This window comes from Anguilla anguilla, chromosome 5, assembly GCF_013347855.1.
Source record: "Anguilla anguilla isolate fAngAng1 chromosome 5, fAngAng1.pri, whole genome shotgun sequence".
NCBI classification, from domain to species: Eukaryota; Metazoa; Chordata; class Actinopteri; order Anguilliformes; family Anguillidae; genus Anguilla; species Anguilla anguilla.
In genome coordinates this window covers 26004023-26016894 of record NC_049205.1, presented here as the reverse complement: position 1 = coordinate 26016894, position 12872 = coordinate 26004023, and the positions used below count along the sequence as shown (strand labels likewise).

Genomic DNA, 12872 nt, shown 5'->3' with positions numbered 1-12872 from the left:
TGATTTTTTAAATTTTTTATCACTTTTATAAGCGTATGTAGATTTTATAGAAATGTTTTATGTAAAACTGAGAGGATTGGTCCAGTCTGATTGCTAAGATTAAAATAAATAAATAAATAACAAAAGACAAAAATGGATGGAGACTTAATTGTCTTTGTTCCTTTATTTTCCAGCCAATGAAATTCTGAGTATTATGTGACTGCTGTAATACTCCCTTATTTCACAAGAAGTTTAGATGGGTACTGGTTTATGTTGATTGAAGGATGCAGAATTATAATATTTTATTTATTGCACATTCATTGTATTTTTCTATAGACAAATATTGGCTATCATTTTAATTGGATTGATTTAATTGTTTAAATTTTGCCAGATGGCCACAAGGCACCACATTGGTAGAAAGACCCAGCTCTGGTTTGCCAAACCATTAGCTAAAGCATTAAGAAATCCATTAGCTGAATGGTAAAAAAAAGACACTAGTATGTCTTAAGCAAAACTTTAGACCATTTGCTATGTGATTGGCAAGTTTGTTTAATTTAATTACATTACATTACATTTATTTAGCAGACGCTTTTATCCAAAGTGACGTACAAAATTGCATACCAATTGGGTAAGTGTGAATGATTAAGTGTTACTGTATTGTACAGCGCTGTTTTTTTTTTGTTTGTCTGCAGGCTGAAGGCTTTGATGGCTTTACATTGGAGATGTGGAGCCAGCTGGGAGGAAGCAAGAGGAAGTGAGTTTCTGTGTATGCTATTGTGTATGAACCTGGCACCCCTTAATAAGTTCTGTCTGTCTTTTCCTCTGTCTTAAATTTCTGTCTGCAAGCTGTCTGGTCTGTGCCCCATCAATTTGAGAGGCCACACACATCATGTGTTATCTCCAGACCATGTACAGCTAGCTGGCATGATTTCAGTTTGAAATGAAGCAGCCATGCTGTGGCTGGTTGTGAAAAGAACTGGACACCTGACACAGAGGAGATACAAATTTGTGTTGATTCGGATATCCCTGTGATATTGGCTGATAACTAGATACTATTTCCCTGTTAAAAAGGAAGCACTGAAGAACTGGAAATCTTGGACTAAAACTTGCAAGTCTCTAATGGCAGCAGTAACACAATGCAGATTTGCTGTTATGCTGACCATATTAATTCACATAAAAATGGTGTAAAACATAATATGTGTAATTTTCTACAAGATGAATATAAATTAAGTCATTCATGCAAGCCCCCTAGTGACCAGGATGCCAGCACCATGACACTGCTAAACTCAGACATTCAGTGCTCCTGCAATCAAACTATAAGTGCAGGCAACAAGCTCTGTATTCAGGTTTTTAGGTTTAATAGCGATACAGGAAAACTATTCTAAATACGGAGGTTCTAAGTGCCCCATTGCTGCGGAGCTTTTCCATTTTACAAGCACCCTCCTCCCTGTAGTCTTATCTGCAACTATCCCCCCAAGTGTGACACACTCGACAATAATTTCTATCTGGGGAGTTCATAAAAATATTATTTCACCACCAAAGTTTGTATTCCGTCATAGCAACAAGATAAAACCAACAATAGCCAGTATACCAACAATATGTATGCCAGTACATTAGTGACAAACGCTGCTCACTGAATAGTGAAATAAATTAGGTATTTTTGTGTAATTATACCAAGTAATTCTACTATCAATATCTGCAACTAAATATGGAATTAATATACAACCTTGCCATTGGTTTTACATGTAGAGATGTCCCTTTAAAGGTTAGGGTTAGGGTTAGGGCTGTTTACGGCGCTGTCGCCCTTTTTAGTATATTCAGTCTGATTGACTAGTATCTTACTCCGTTGGTGACAGCATAAGCTTTCTAACAATGTATGAAAGGTCTAATTTGACTTGAATAGTGATTTATAGTCCAGCGTAACCCAAAGTTTTATCTCCTTGTCACTGCATTACACATTCTGTCTCTGCAATAGCAGTAAAAGACACCCACCCGGCGAGATGTAATCATTGTTTTCTGTCATTTTTTGGAAAATATTATTCTTGAGAACTTCTGAGTATGGCTAAGGCATATGCTTGCCTAGCTAATGCTGTTTTCTGAAGTAAGTCAGAAGAGGAGAGTGACAGCATTGGTTTCCTGGAGGAGAATGCCTACGAACATGGATAAGATTTCATCCTTGTAATGTATTACTGTTTTAAATATTTTGATTATACATGTTGTTTTTGAAATTGAGTGTCTTTCAATAGGTTAGTGCTATTTTCTAATGAGGACATTTCTCGCTGTAGCCTAAGTGTTCCTAGGTGGCTCAGTCGTGTTATGTTTCATGCATCAATTTGACATGAAGCTGGAACATCGCCAAAATTTCTCTAACCATGGAATATTGTTTTCATGTTGTCTTGTCCCCATGCAACAAAATGTTGCATACTGTAGAGTACAGAAAAACATACAAGAGTTAATGATTACATGCACATTTGGGTATCAAGTGCCAGTTCCAAATAGAACTGGTTTAAAAATTCCAAGAACCAAGAATTTGTTAAGAAATGTGTGTTTTGCATCTGCTAATGTAAAACATAACATATACTTAATGGCATTTGTGATGAGTCAAACGCCAAGAATTTTACTCAACTGCCAGGACATGTTGCACTTGTTACGCTGGTTACGTACAAATAGCGATGTGCCAGTAGAACAGATTGGGCAGATTCCGGTCCAGTTGGGGTTATTGTGTGGGGAAAATGGCATTGGGTGGTTTGTCATAATTTGAGCTACTTTTTGTTATGTTGGGCAGTTTTTTTCTCTTCCTTTCAGCTAATCATTACATTCATTGGTGCAGTTTGGTCGTCCTCCGCCTATTCCTCGGTTGGTATTCTACCTGAAACCATTCAATTGACTGTTAGCAAATGAATGATTAACACTGCAGTTAACCAAGTCCTGCTTATAAATGGTTGCAGTTTACTACTTTGTCCGACATCTAGCTCCGACACTGTCTGCAACAGTATAGTCCTTTGGCTAGCTACAAGTTACAAAGCTTCTGTAGGTGGTTAATAGCTGCTGTTAAGGAACTTGCAAAACTGACATGCATTATTTAAAATGTTTTGGGGAGGTGGTGGCGGGGGGGGGTGGGATGTGTAGGTACACTCGGTCAGTCAGTGCCGTCAAAATGGAAATGACTTTCTTTAAGAACATGCAGCGCATCAGACGCGCATCTGATGACATCATCATTAGAGCCCGACCGATATATCCGTTTGGCCGATATATCGGCCATTATTTGACTTTTTTGACGAAATCAGGATCGGCAGTTATGCCGCTGATGTGCCCCAATTTTTTAATAAGTATAATAAACAAAAAAACAATGATTATTTATCTGTACTTGTCTGTTCGAACGTTGTAATTGCTATTTACTAGAATTATCCAGTAGAGGGAGCTCTAATACAAGTGTGAACTGCAGCAGCTGACGCGCTACTTCTCTAATAAGACGTTTGTCACTCGTGCTTCATCCAATATTCTCCACTGCAAGACTTGTATGCACAGATTCGAATGCCGCAATAAAGGTATGTATATTTAGTGAAAATATTTAATTAAATGCGTTTATACGACCGCTATGTTTATCAATCCTCATTATCAAGCGGCGAGCTGGCTAACATATTTGGTTCACTTTAGCGAGCTAGCTGGCTAGCAAGCCTTTATGAAGTGGCAGTGAGCACATAAGCAGCGTAGGATCTACATTTCCAGAGGACATCGCTGTATTCTCAAATAAATAACCAGCCAAAATAAAATGGTGATTGAATGTATCACACATTTGTTTTTTTATCTGAGATAATGATATTAGCTACTATATGATGCTGTGTAAATAGCCAACGCGTGATTGCAAGCGAGTGTGTCATCTAGTCACGCGTCACTGTAACAAGCTAACCAGACAGTAAAAACGCAGATAAAACACTTCTAACATGGATCATTTTAAGCCATGTTATCTAGCTTTGTCGTGATAACATGAGAGAAGGATTGCTGTTGGAGAAGTGAATCAACCAACAGTTAGCGTGGGTAACCTGCACGAAAGCGCATTGTAGTTTCACGTATTTCATCCAGTCAATTTAATTTCATCTAATGTTACACTTGATTCACTCCTTAGCTCCGCTAGATAATCTCTTACTATTTGAGATCATGTAGTAGAAATAAAATAAGAAAATATAATTCATTTAACTTACTGAGAATATATAATTAGAAATAATGAGGCTGTGTCAATAGCTAATGCGTTATTGCGAGCGAGTGTGTCATCTAGCCACGCGTCAGAGCGCATTGTAGTTATTTTCACCGCCTAATTCTTATGGACAGGGAAGCTCGCTAGATAGTCTTACTCTTTGAGATCATGTAGTAGGAATAAAATAAGAAAATATAATTAATGTACTGTGAATAGATACTAAGAAATAATAATAATAACAAATGAATAACAACAACAACAATAATAATAATATTCATAAAAATACATGTTTGAAACTGGAAAACTGATTTTTTAAAATTAATATATTTTTATAGATGGCTGGAAAAGAAAGGAGTAAAAGCAAGGTGTGGAGTTATTTTGATTTCACACACTTAAGGATGGTGTTAATATATATATTTAATTTAATATCATCTTTTACTTTTTTATCTAAAAAGTTATTTGTGTGTTTATTTTTATTTGTTTGCTTATAAGTTAAATGTTCTTAAATATAGAAACTTTAATAAAACATAAGTTTTTCAAATTGATTTGAAAATGTTGCACTTTTTGACAAAATACCAGTCAAAACATCAGTAATCGGTGGGCTATCGGGATCGGCATCGGACCCAAAAATCTGGCATCGGTCGGGCTCTATCTCATCATCATCAATCACTCTCTGTTCTTGCACAGCTATATTTCTCATTACTTCAGTGGCGGTTTAACATGATTATGGATGTGACTAGACATTTAAATATGCTTCCCCCACGTTTTGTAAGGATGATTTTTCGCTAATGTTATACCCGTTTCCTGCCGCTATTAATAATGATGCTGTTTTCTTGTTTGCAATCGATAACAAAAAATTGTTTCATAGCTGGCTAACTTAGCTAGCTTCTGTGTGTGGTAAACTAAAGTTATTTTTTCTCTCTAACGGTGCGATCCCAGCTCTATCTAACTTGCAGTAGATTGCTATGAAACTGGTGAAGTTAGCTAGTAGCTGACTGCTCGACTAGTCAGTAACTTGCTGGTGGGAATGTAACGTTAGATTTGATAGCTGCAACGCTAACTAGAAATGCCTCTCAGGCGACATATTTAGCTCCAAAATGTTTTGTAACATTTTGACATAGCTTTGACAAGCTAATCATTGATTGGCGTGTATCCGTGTCGATGAATGTTCCCATTTGACTTGCATTGTAGTTAAAAACAGTAGTTTAAAACACACAAATTACCAGGTTAAAAGAACACCTTACGCAAGGTAAACAATTAGCCTGGAAGCTGTTTGCCTACCTGTGCCCGAAAGCGGAAATGGGGGGTGTGGGCAAGGAAACTTGTCTATACAGGAAAGCTGTGGTATGGGGTGTGGTTAAATGAGTCACTCAGAGGTGGACATATTGGCTTTGTAGTTTAGTGTTTTTTGTAGGCTATGGTACCTACAGATGTTATTTTTATTCCATTCCCCAAGCCGAAGACAAACTTGGTGATGGATAAAACTGTCAATACAGACAGCTAGCTACATTTTCTCTAAAGTAGGCCTAACCCTAACCCTAACCCTATTAATAATAACATGGCTTGTCTATTAACTGCAGTTAGCTGAGTGATTAAATCAAATCAAAGGTTATTTTTTAAATTCACAATGCAACATATCGGCAGTTGTTATCTGTTAATGAAATGCTTAACTTTAGCTCACTTAACTTTGTCTGCATAATTGTGTAGATATGTAAAGGGAGCTAGCAGGTGGTGAAACAATAAGAACAATAATGAACTAATTAAGAAAAGTGGCTGCGTTTGTCATCTCATTGGTGGCTTGTTATCTCTAAACTTAGCTGTTCAATCGACTGCTGTGTCTTTTATATTAGAACGCATGATGGCCTACTGAGCAGGGTAAAGATGGAAAAGCTTAGGTGTTGTTCACTGCCCTGTCTTTGGTTTATGCTACAAAGTTTGAGAACTCTGTAATTTGTTATAAATGTGTATTCTATTTTTATATGAATTATGATGTTGAAACTGAACTTGAGAAAATAAGTATAACGTCTGTGTGTGTGTTTGTGTATGTATTATGATATGTGTGACATCACTGCAGTGGGGACAGGAGGAGCAGGAGCTGCAGCTGGTGATCTGACTTGATTTATATTCAACTCATGTCAACTTAATAGGGAATCACTGTCAGTCCAAGGAGCTTCATTTTATAAGCTTTTTTTACTTTTTTTTTATGTTTACATAGAACTAGTTTCTATGACTATGTCATTGCTATGTCATTGCTCCACAGAACATCATAATAATAGCACATTGATAGCTAATAACATAATTACATCATGTGGCTGAATATCCTTATATTTAGGGTAACTTCCATTAGCTGGCTAGACATTAATGTAATGTTAGCTACGTAGTCCACCTAAATTACTATCAGAGACGGCATAAGAAAAATATATTGTCTCTGTTACTATCAAACGACCGTTTGCAAGGTTTTCCTCTTGACTATTTAACGATTTAATTTCATTTCTTATCTTAGTATTCCACTGTATTCTTGAATGCTGTCGCTGTCATTGGATTCTACCGTGATGCATTTAAAATCTGCGTTGCCGTGTTTGATTGGAAAGAAATGGACGGGCATGACGAGTCCTGATTGGTAAGAAATGTAGCTGCGGAGAAGGGGAGATTTGATTGGTAAGAAATAGACCAGAGAGACAAGGAGATTTGATTGGCAAGAAATGTACGGTGTAGAGCATGCGATTGGAAATAAATGGAAGCGGGACCAAGTCATTGGTTTATTTCCATAAGAGGTAATTTCAAAATAATAGTTAAGAGACAGATTTATTTCAGCTTTTATTTACTATATCAGATTTTCAGTGGGTCAAAAGTTTACATACACTTTGTTAGTATTTTGTGGCATTGCCTTTTCATTACTTAATTTGAGTCAAATGCTTGGGGTAGCCTTCCACAAGCTTCTCACAATACTTTGCTGGAATTTTTGCCTATTCCTCCTGACAGAACTGGTGTAACTCAGTCAGGTCTGTGGGCCTCCTTGCTCGGACACGCTTTTTCAGTTCAGTCCACAAATTTTCTATGGGATTCAGGTCAGGGTTTTGAGATGGCCACTCCAATACTTACACTTTGTTTCCTTAAGCCATAATGTTACAACTTTGGGGGTATGCTTAGGATCATTGTTCTGCTGGAAGACCCAGTTGCGACCAAGTTTTAACTTTATAACTGATGTCTTGAGATGTTGCTTCAGTATTTCTATATATTCCTCCTTCCTCATGCCATCTATTTCCTGAAGTGCACCAGTCCCTTTTCCAGCAAAACACCCCTACAACATGCATGCTTCACATTTGGAATGGTGTTCTTCGTATTAAAAGCCTCACCCTTTTTCCTCCATACATAGCGCTGATAATTATGGCCAAACAGTTCAATTTTTGTTTCATCTGACCAGAGAACACTCCTCCAAAAGACTAGGTCTTCATCCTGGTGATTACCTGCAAACTTCATTCTGGATTTTTTATGCCTTTCAGGCCATGATGATGTAGGATTCTCTTAACGGTGGATGTTGATACTTTGGAACCTGATGCCTCCAACTCCTTCACCAGTTCCTTTGTTGTTGCCTTGGGGTTCAGTTGAATCTTTCAGACAAAAGTTTGTTCAGCCCTGGGAGTTACGCCTGTTTCACACCGGACGCGGATTGGGTGCCTGGCCGCAGACGTGAAGCTATCTTTTCCCCCTCGGCTCTATTTTTTCCGCCTTGCACCAAGCGGATTTTAGGTAGCTAGCTACCGTAATCTCAGGATTTCAACATTTGTTGGCGAGTTTTATCTCCAAAATGAACTGTATTTCTGAAAAGAAACTATAATTACCGCCTCGGGGTTGTATGCCTCCGCCAACCAGTAGCCAGTGCCAAAAACGATCTATACAATGTAGTGGGGAAAAAATCTATACAAATTTGTTGTTCTCATAGGCATAGATTTCAGGGGCGGGGGGGGGGGACGCAGGGAATACGTCCCCCTCAATATTTAGAACACGTGTATTTGTCCCCCCCCCAATAAAAACATAAAAGAAACATAAATAAAGACATTTCCACCATAAACTGATGCAGAAAAGGCACAAATCGGTGCATAAAAATTCACCAGAATGCAGGAAATGAAATCTTTGACGCTCAAAACGCTTGTTCTATATAAAACTTTTTAAACGCTACTTAAATACTACGGCTAGGACTCGGGGAAAAGACTGGAAAAGGTAACAATGCTTTCAGTTGAAGTTAGGCTAAATCATCCAAAAACATTAAAGCATTCCCTTCTCTTTATTGATGCACAAGTGGTAACGAGCATATCGACAATAGCTTGCTATAGCTATTAAAACAAATATCCATGTTTATGTTGTCGGAGAACATGAGGCCAGCGTAGAAAACGCAGCTGGTATGAACACAAGGGGGCGGAAAAACGCTGCACAAGCGCTCCGCGTCCGGTGTGTAGCCTGCATTAGTTTGTGCCGCCATCCTGAATGATGCAGTGTCTGTATGGTTCCAAGATTGTTATGTTTGCATATAATTGTTTGTACAGATGCTCATAATACCTTCAGTTGTTTGGAAATTGCTCCTAAGGAGGAACCAGACTTGTGGAAGTTCACCATTTTTGGTTTGAGGTTGGCTGAGTTGCTTGGATTTTCCCATGGTATCAAGGACAAAAAGGCAGTGGCTTTAAAGGTAGGCTCTTAAATATAGCAATAGGTGCCAATTAACTCCTAGTTAACTCCTAATTATGACAATTAGCCAATCAGAAGCTTCTAAGAAGTCATTACATCAATTTCTGGAATCTCCCAGACTGTTTAAAGAGCCAGTCAACTTTGTGTATGTAAACTTTTGACCCACTGGAATTCTGATATAGTTAATTAAATCTGAAATAAATGTGTCTCTAATCGATTGTTTTAAAATTACCTCTGATGTGAACAAAGTAGATGCCCTAATTGACTTTCATGGTAAATGTATGGTAACATGAGATGTGCGGAGTTGTGAAAAACTGAATTTGAATATCTTTAGCCTAGGTGTATGGAAACTTTTGGTCTCAACTGTATGATCACTTATAATACCGTCTGCTTTATTTACCGTTCAATAAGGAAACTCATCTTACGTTACAGGCATTTAGCAGATACTCTTATCCAGCAATGCAGGTTAAGTACCTTGCTCAAGGGTACAACGGCAGTGTCCTACCCAGGAATCAAACCTATGACCTTTACAAGCCCGGTTTCTTACCCACTATGCTACACTGCCGCCACCTCATCTCATTTGTGATCATGTCAAACTTAACCTAAATGCCCATTCTGCAGAAAGCATATTGTTTAAACTGTTCAATTAAATAATTTGTGGTCATTTCTTTGGTACTACTGTTATTATTTCATATGCAAAGATTGCTAGGAAATATGTATGTGCATATTATTGTCCAATGTCAAGTGTTTTATTTGTCACAACTGTTACATAGGCCCTGTTCACACCTGGTATTAAAATGCGTCTTGGATGATCCGATCACAAGTGGACAGTGCTAACTACAGGTGTGAACACACCCAAGACGCTTTGAGGACGCATTGAGATCCGATCACTCAGACCACATTCGTAGGTGGTCTGGGTCGCATATGGCCACATTCTTTTAGCAGTGTGAACATGAATGCATCCTGGGCCACATTGAAGGACCGCCTAGTTAACTTGACGTCCTCTGCCTAAGCATAAGTACGTATTCATTTTGCGCGCCAACGGCGTCATATTGAAGTGCGATACAACAAGAAGCCACAATGAATAAAGAAATAAACGAGACAAAGTTTTAAAAAATGATACCATGTCATTCTACAGTCAATATCTGGGACTAAATATCGAATAAATATACAACCTTACCATTGGTTTTACGCATAGAGATGTCCCTTTTGAGACTGAGCAGTCATATATTGTCTTGGACAATCCGTTTGTGAAATATACAGGCATTTGTGATGCCTGGGTACCTTCCAAAATAGCTGTGCGTAATACCACACCTGTGGTTTACGGCGTTGTCACCCTTTTTCGTACAGTCTGGCTTGATTGACAATTAATTTATTCAGTAAGTGAGAGTATTAGTTTTCTAACGATGTATAACATGTCTAATGTTGCTTTTGGAATAGCGTTTTATAGGTCAGTGTAACCAAAAATGTTCTTATCATCGCATTCACTTACGCATTCACTCTGTGGTCCTAGGAGTAAAAGATGCTGCACCTAAAGAAACGTTGTCAACTATTTTTTGTAATTTCTTGGAAAATACTATTATTATTGAGGACTTCTGGGCATAGCTAAGCCATATGTTTGCTGATAGACCTATCTGACATCATTTTCTGAAGCAAAAGAGAAGCGGATAGAACTGTATAATTTTGCTTGGTTCTCAAATCGCATAAGTTGGCCTGGTCCACGACATTTGAAAATTTTGAAAAGCGCATAGAGACATATTATGAGTGCGTCAAACATCTTAGGTGATTTGGTTTGCCTGGAACACGCCAAGGAATAGACCCAGTCTGTTTTTGTTTTGATTTTGCCCTTGCGCTAAGGCCTTTGCAAACTTCTTCTTTTAATTTCTGGCAGACTAGGCACAGGTAGTGCATTGCTGCCATAGACAGTCAAGGGATCAGCCCCAGCATACCTCCACAAGATATTCAAACCCTACATGCCAGCCAGATCCCTCCATTCTGCTACCTCAGGACGCCTAGCACCTCCCCCTCTTCGCACCTGCACTTCCAGAACACGTCTCCTGTCTGTTCTGGCCCCACGATGGTGGAATGACCTCCCTGTGGAGGTCAGAACAGCTGAGACACTGACCCATTTCAAACGACGACTGAAGACTCACCTCTTCAGGCTGCACCTCTCCCCCATCCCTCCCTACCCCCCTGTAAATGACTGTAAGCTTAGGGTTGTAACTAGGCAGCTGTTTCGTAGGTGACTTAGGTGCATTAACTGTCTTAACTACTGCTTGTATTTCTGCATAGACTGCGTTGATGCTGTTCTTGTCTGTGTTAGTGTTAATCAGTTTAACCTACAGGGTCCAAGTTGAACTATGCGGTTGTTCCCTGCACTTGGAACGGTACTTCTCTCTAGGGTTTTCAACACACTTGTTCCTGATTATGATTATACACTTTGTTGTACATCGCTCTGGATAAGAGCATCTGTCAAATGCCTGTAATGTAATGTAATATTCCGTAGCAAGATAAACCCGACATTAGCCCTAAAATATGCCAATACAGCAGTGAAAACGCTGCTCACTGAAATAAACGAGACAAAGTTTTTTTTTAAATTATACCATGTCAATCTACAGTCAATATATGGGACTAAACATTGAATAAATATACAATCTTACCATTGGTTTTACGCGTAGAGATGTCCCTTTTGCGACTGAGTGGTCATATATTGTCTTGGATAATTCGTTTGTGAAATGTCGGCTACCTTCAAAAATAGCTGTGCGTAATACCACACCTGTTGCTTACGGCGTTGTCGCCCTTTTTAGTGCAATTTGGCTTGATTGACAATTCATTTATTCAGTAGGTGAGAGTATAAGCTTTCTAACGATGTATAACATGTCTGATTTTTCTTTTGGAATAGCGTTTTATAGGTCAGCGTAACCGAAAATTTTCTCATCTGCCAATGTCTAAATAAATAAAACGGCAGGCTGCTCTGCGCGCAGCACGCAGGTCGCGAGTTGATATTTCGTCTTTTGTTTCTTTTTTCTTAATGTCGTATTTATTATTTTAAATGTGTATTATTATTCTATCTGTCTCTGAGGTGCTCAGAAATGTGCATTCTCTGCTAAACTGAGCAATGGATTGGAATATGTGTCTTACGCCTTTTTTAGTTAATGCGCGGAAGCGCTGCAGCTCTACGTACACGCCGGACCGTCTAAATGCTGTTTTATACTTTTGCGTGGTCTGCATAGTTCGCATAGTTTCCGTTGTGTGCGGCACTCGCGAACGGCCAGATCATTTATACTTGTGCGGCATATTGCACAGGTTGCGCAGGCCACGTAATTTGATTTTGTTACTGACCGTTATAGTTCAAAAGACAACACCTTCATTCATATATCCAAGCTTACTAAATACTGCACCAATGACCACAAAAATGCTGAGCTAGATGTAACTTCTTGCAACGAAGACATTCACCTGACATAAGCGCTTTTAGCTGCATATTTAACGTTGCCTATCGGTTTTGTGAATCAACTGTTATAACCTGCTAGCCAGAGCCGTATGTCAGTGACCTCATGTCAGCAATCAACCAACCACCTTCTTGCCGGCATATGCAGGCACTGGTTGGTAACTACGCGCTTTTAATTTCTTGAGGAGGTACGCCGCTGTGGTCTGCAACCGGTGCACATGCCGCACATTTCGCACAACCCCTACGCAGACCCATTTTTACGTGTACTATGCAGAAGTATAAAACAGCCTTTAGTGTTACGACATAGTAAAGGCCTTTACGCCAAGCGGCTAGGAGACATCCATGGCGATGCAGTAGATATGTTGGGTGAAGGTATATGATCCTGAGGACAAAACCATTTTCAAATCGCTCCATAGGGGGTGCAATAGTGCCAATGCTTGGACCCCTCTCAACGCCGCTTGCGGCTTTAATTTAATTTTACTTTTTTTACTTTCTCACCAAAATGACACACTTTTTATGGCTGCCTAAATAAAGGTGGTTGTTGCGTACAACACATTTTGGTTT

General features: G+C 38.9%; 1 protein-coding gene across 8 annotated transcripts in view; it reads left to right on the top strand.

Annotated features, from left to right (window-relative positions):
• chid1 (chitinase domain containing 1) overlaps positions 1–12872 on the top strand; it is a 386345-nt gene that overhangs the window by 110772 nt on the left and 262701 nt on the right. For all 8 annotated transcript variants that reach the window (XR_004765361.1, XM_035418828.1, XM_035418832.1 and 5 more), the window contains one exon: positions 672–733. Coding sequence is in view for 7 of the 8 variants with exons in the window: in XM_035418828.1 (XP_035274719.1) it covers positions 672–733 (62 nt within the window). In the remaining variant the exon portion in view is untranslated. The remainder of the gene's footprint in view (positions 1–671; positions 734–12872) is intronic.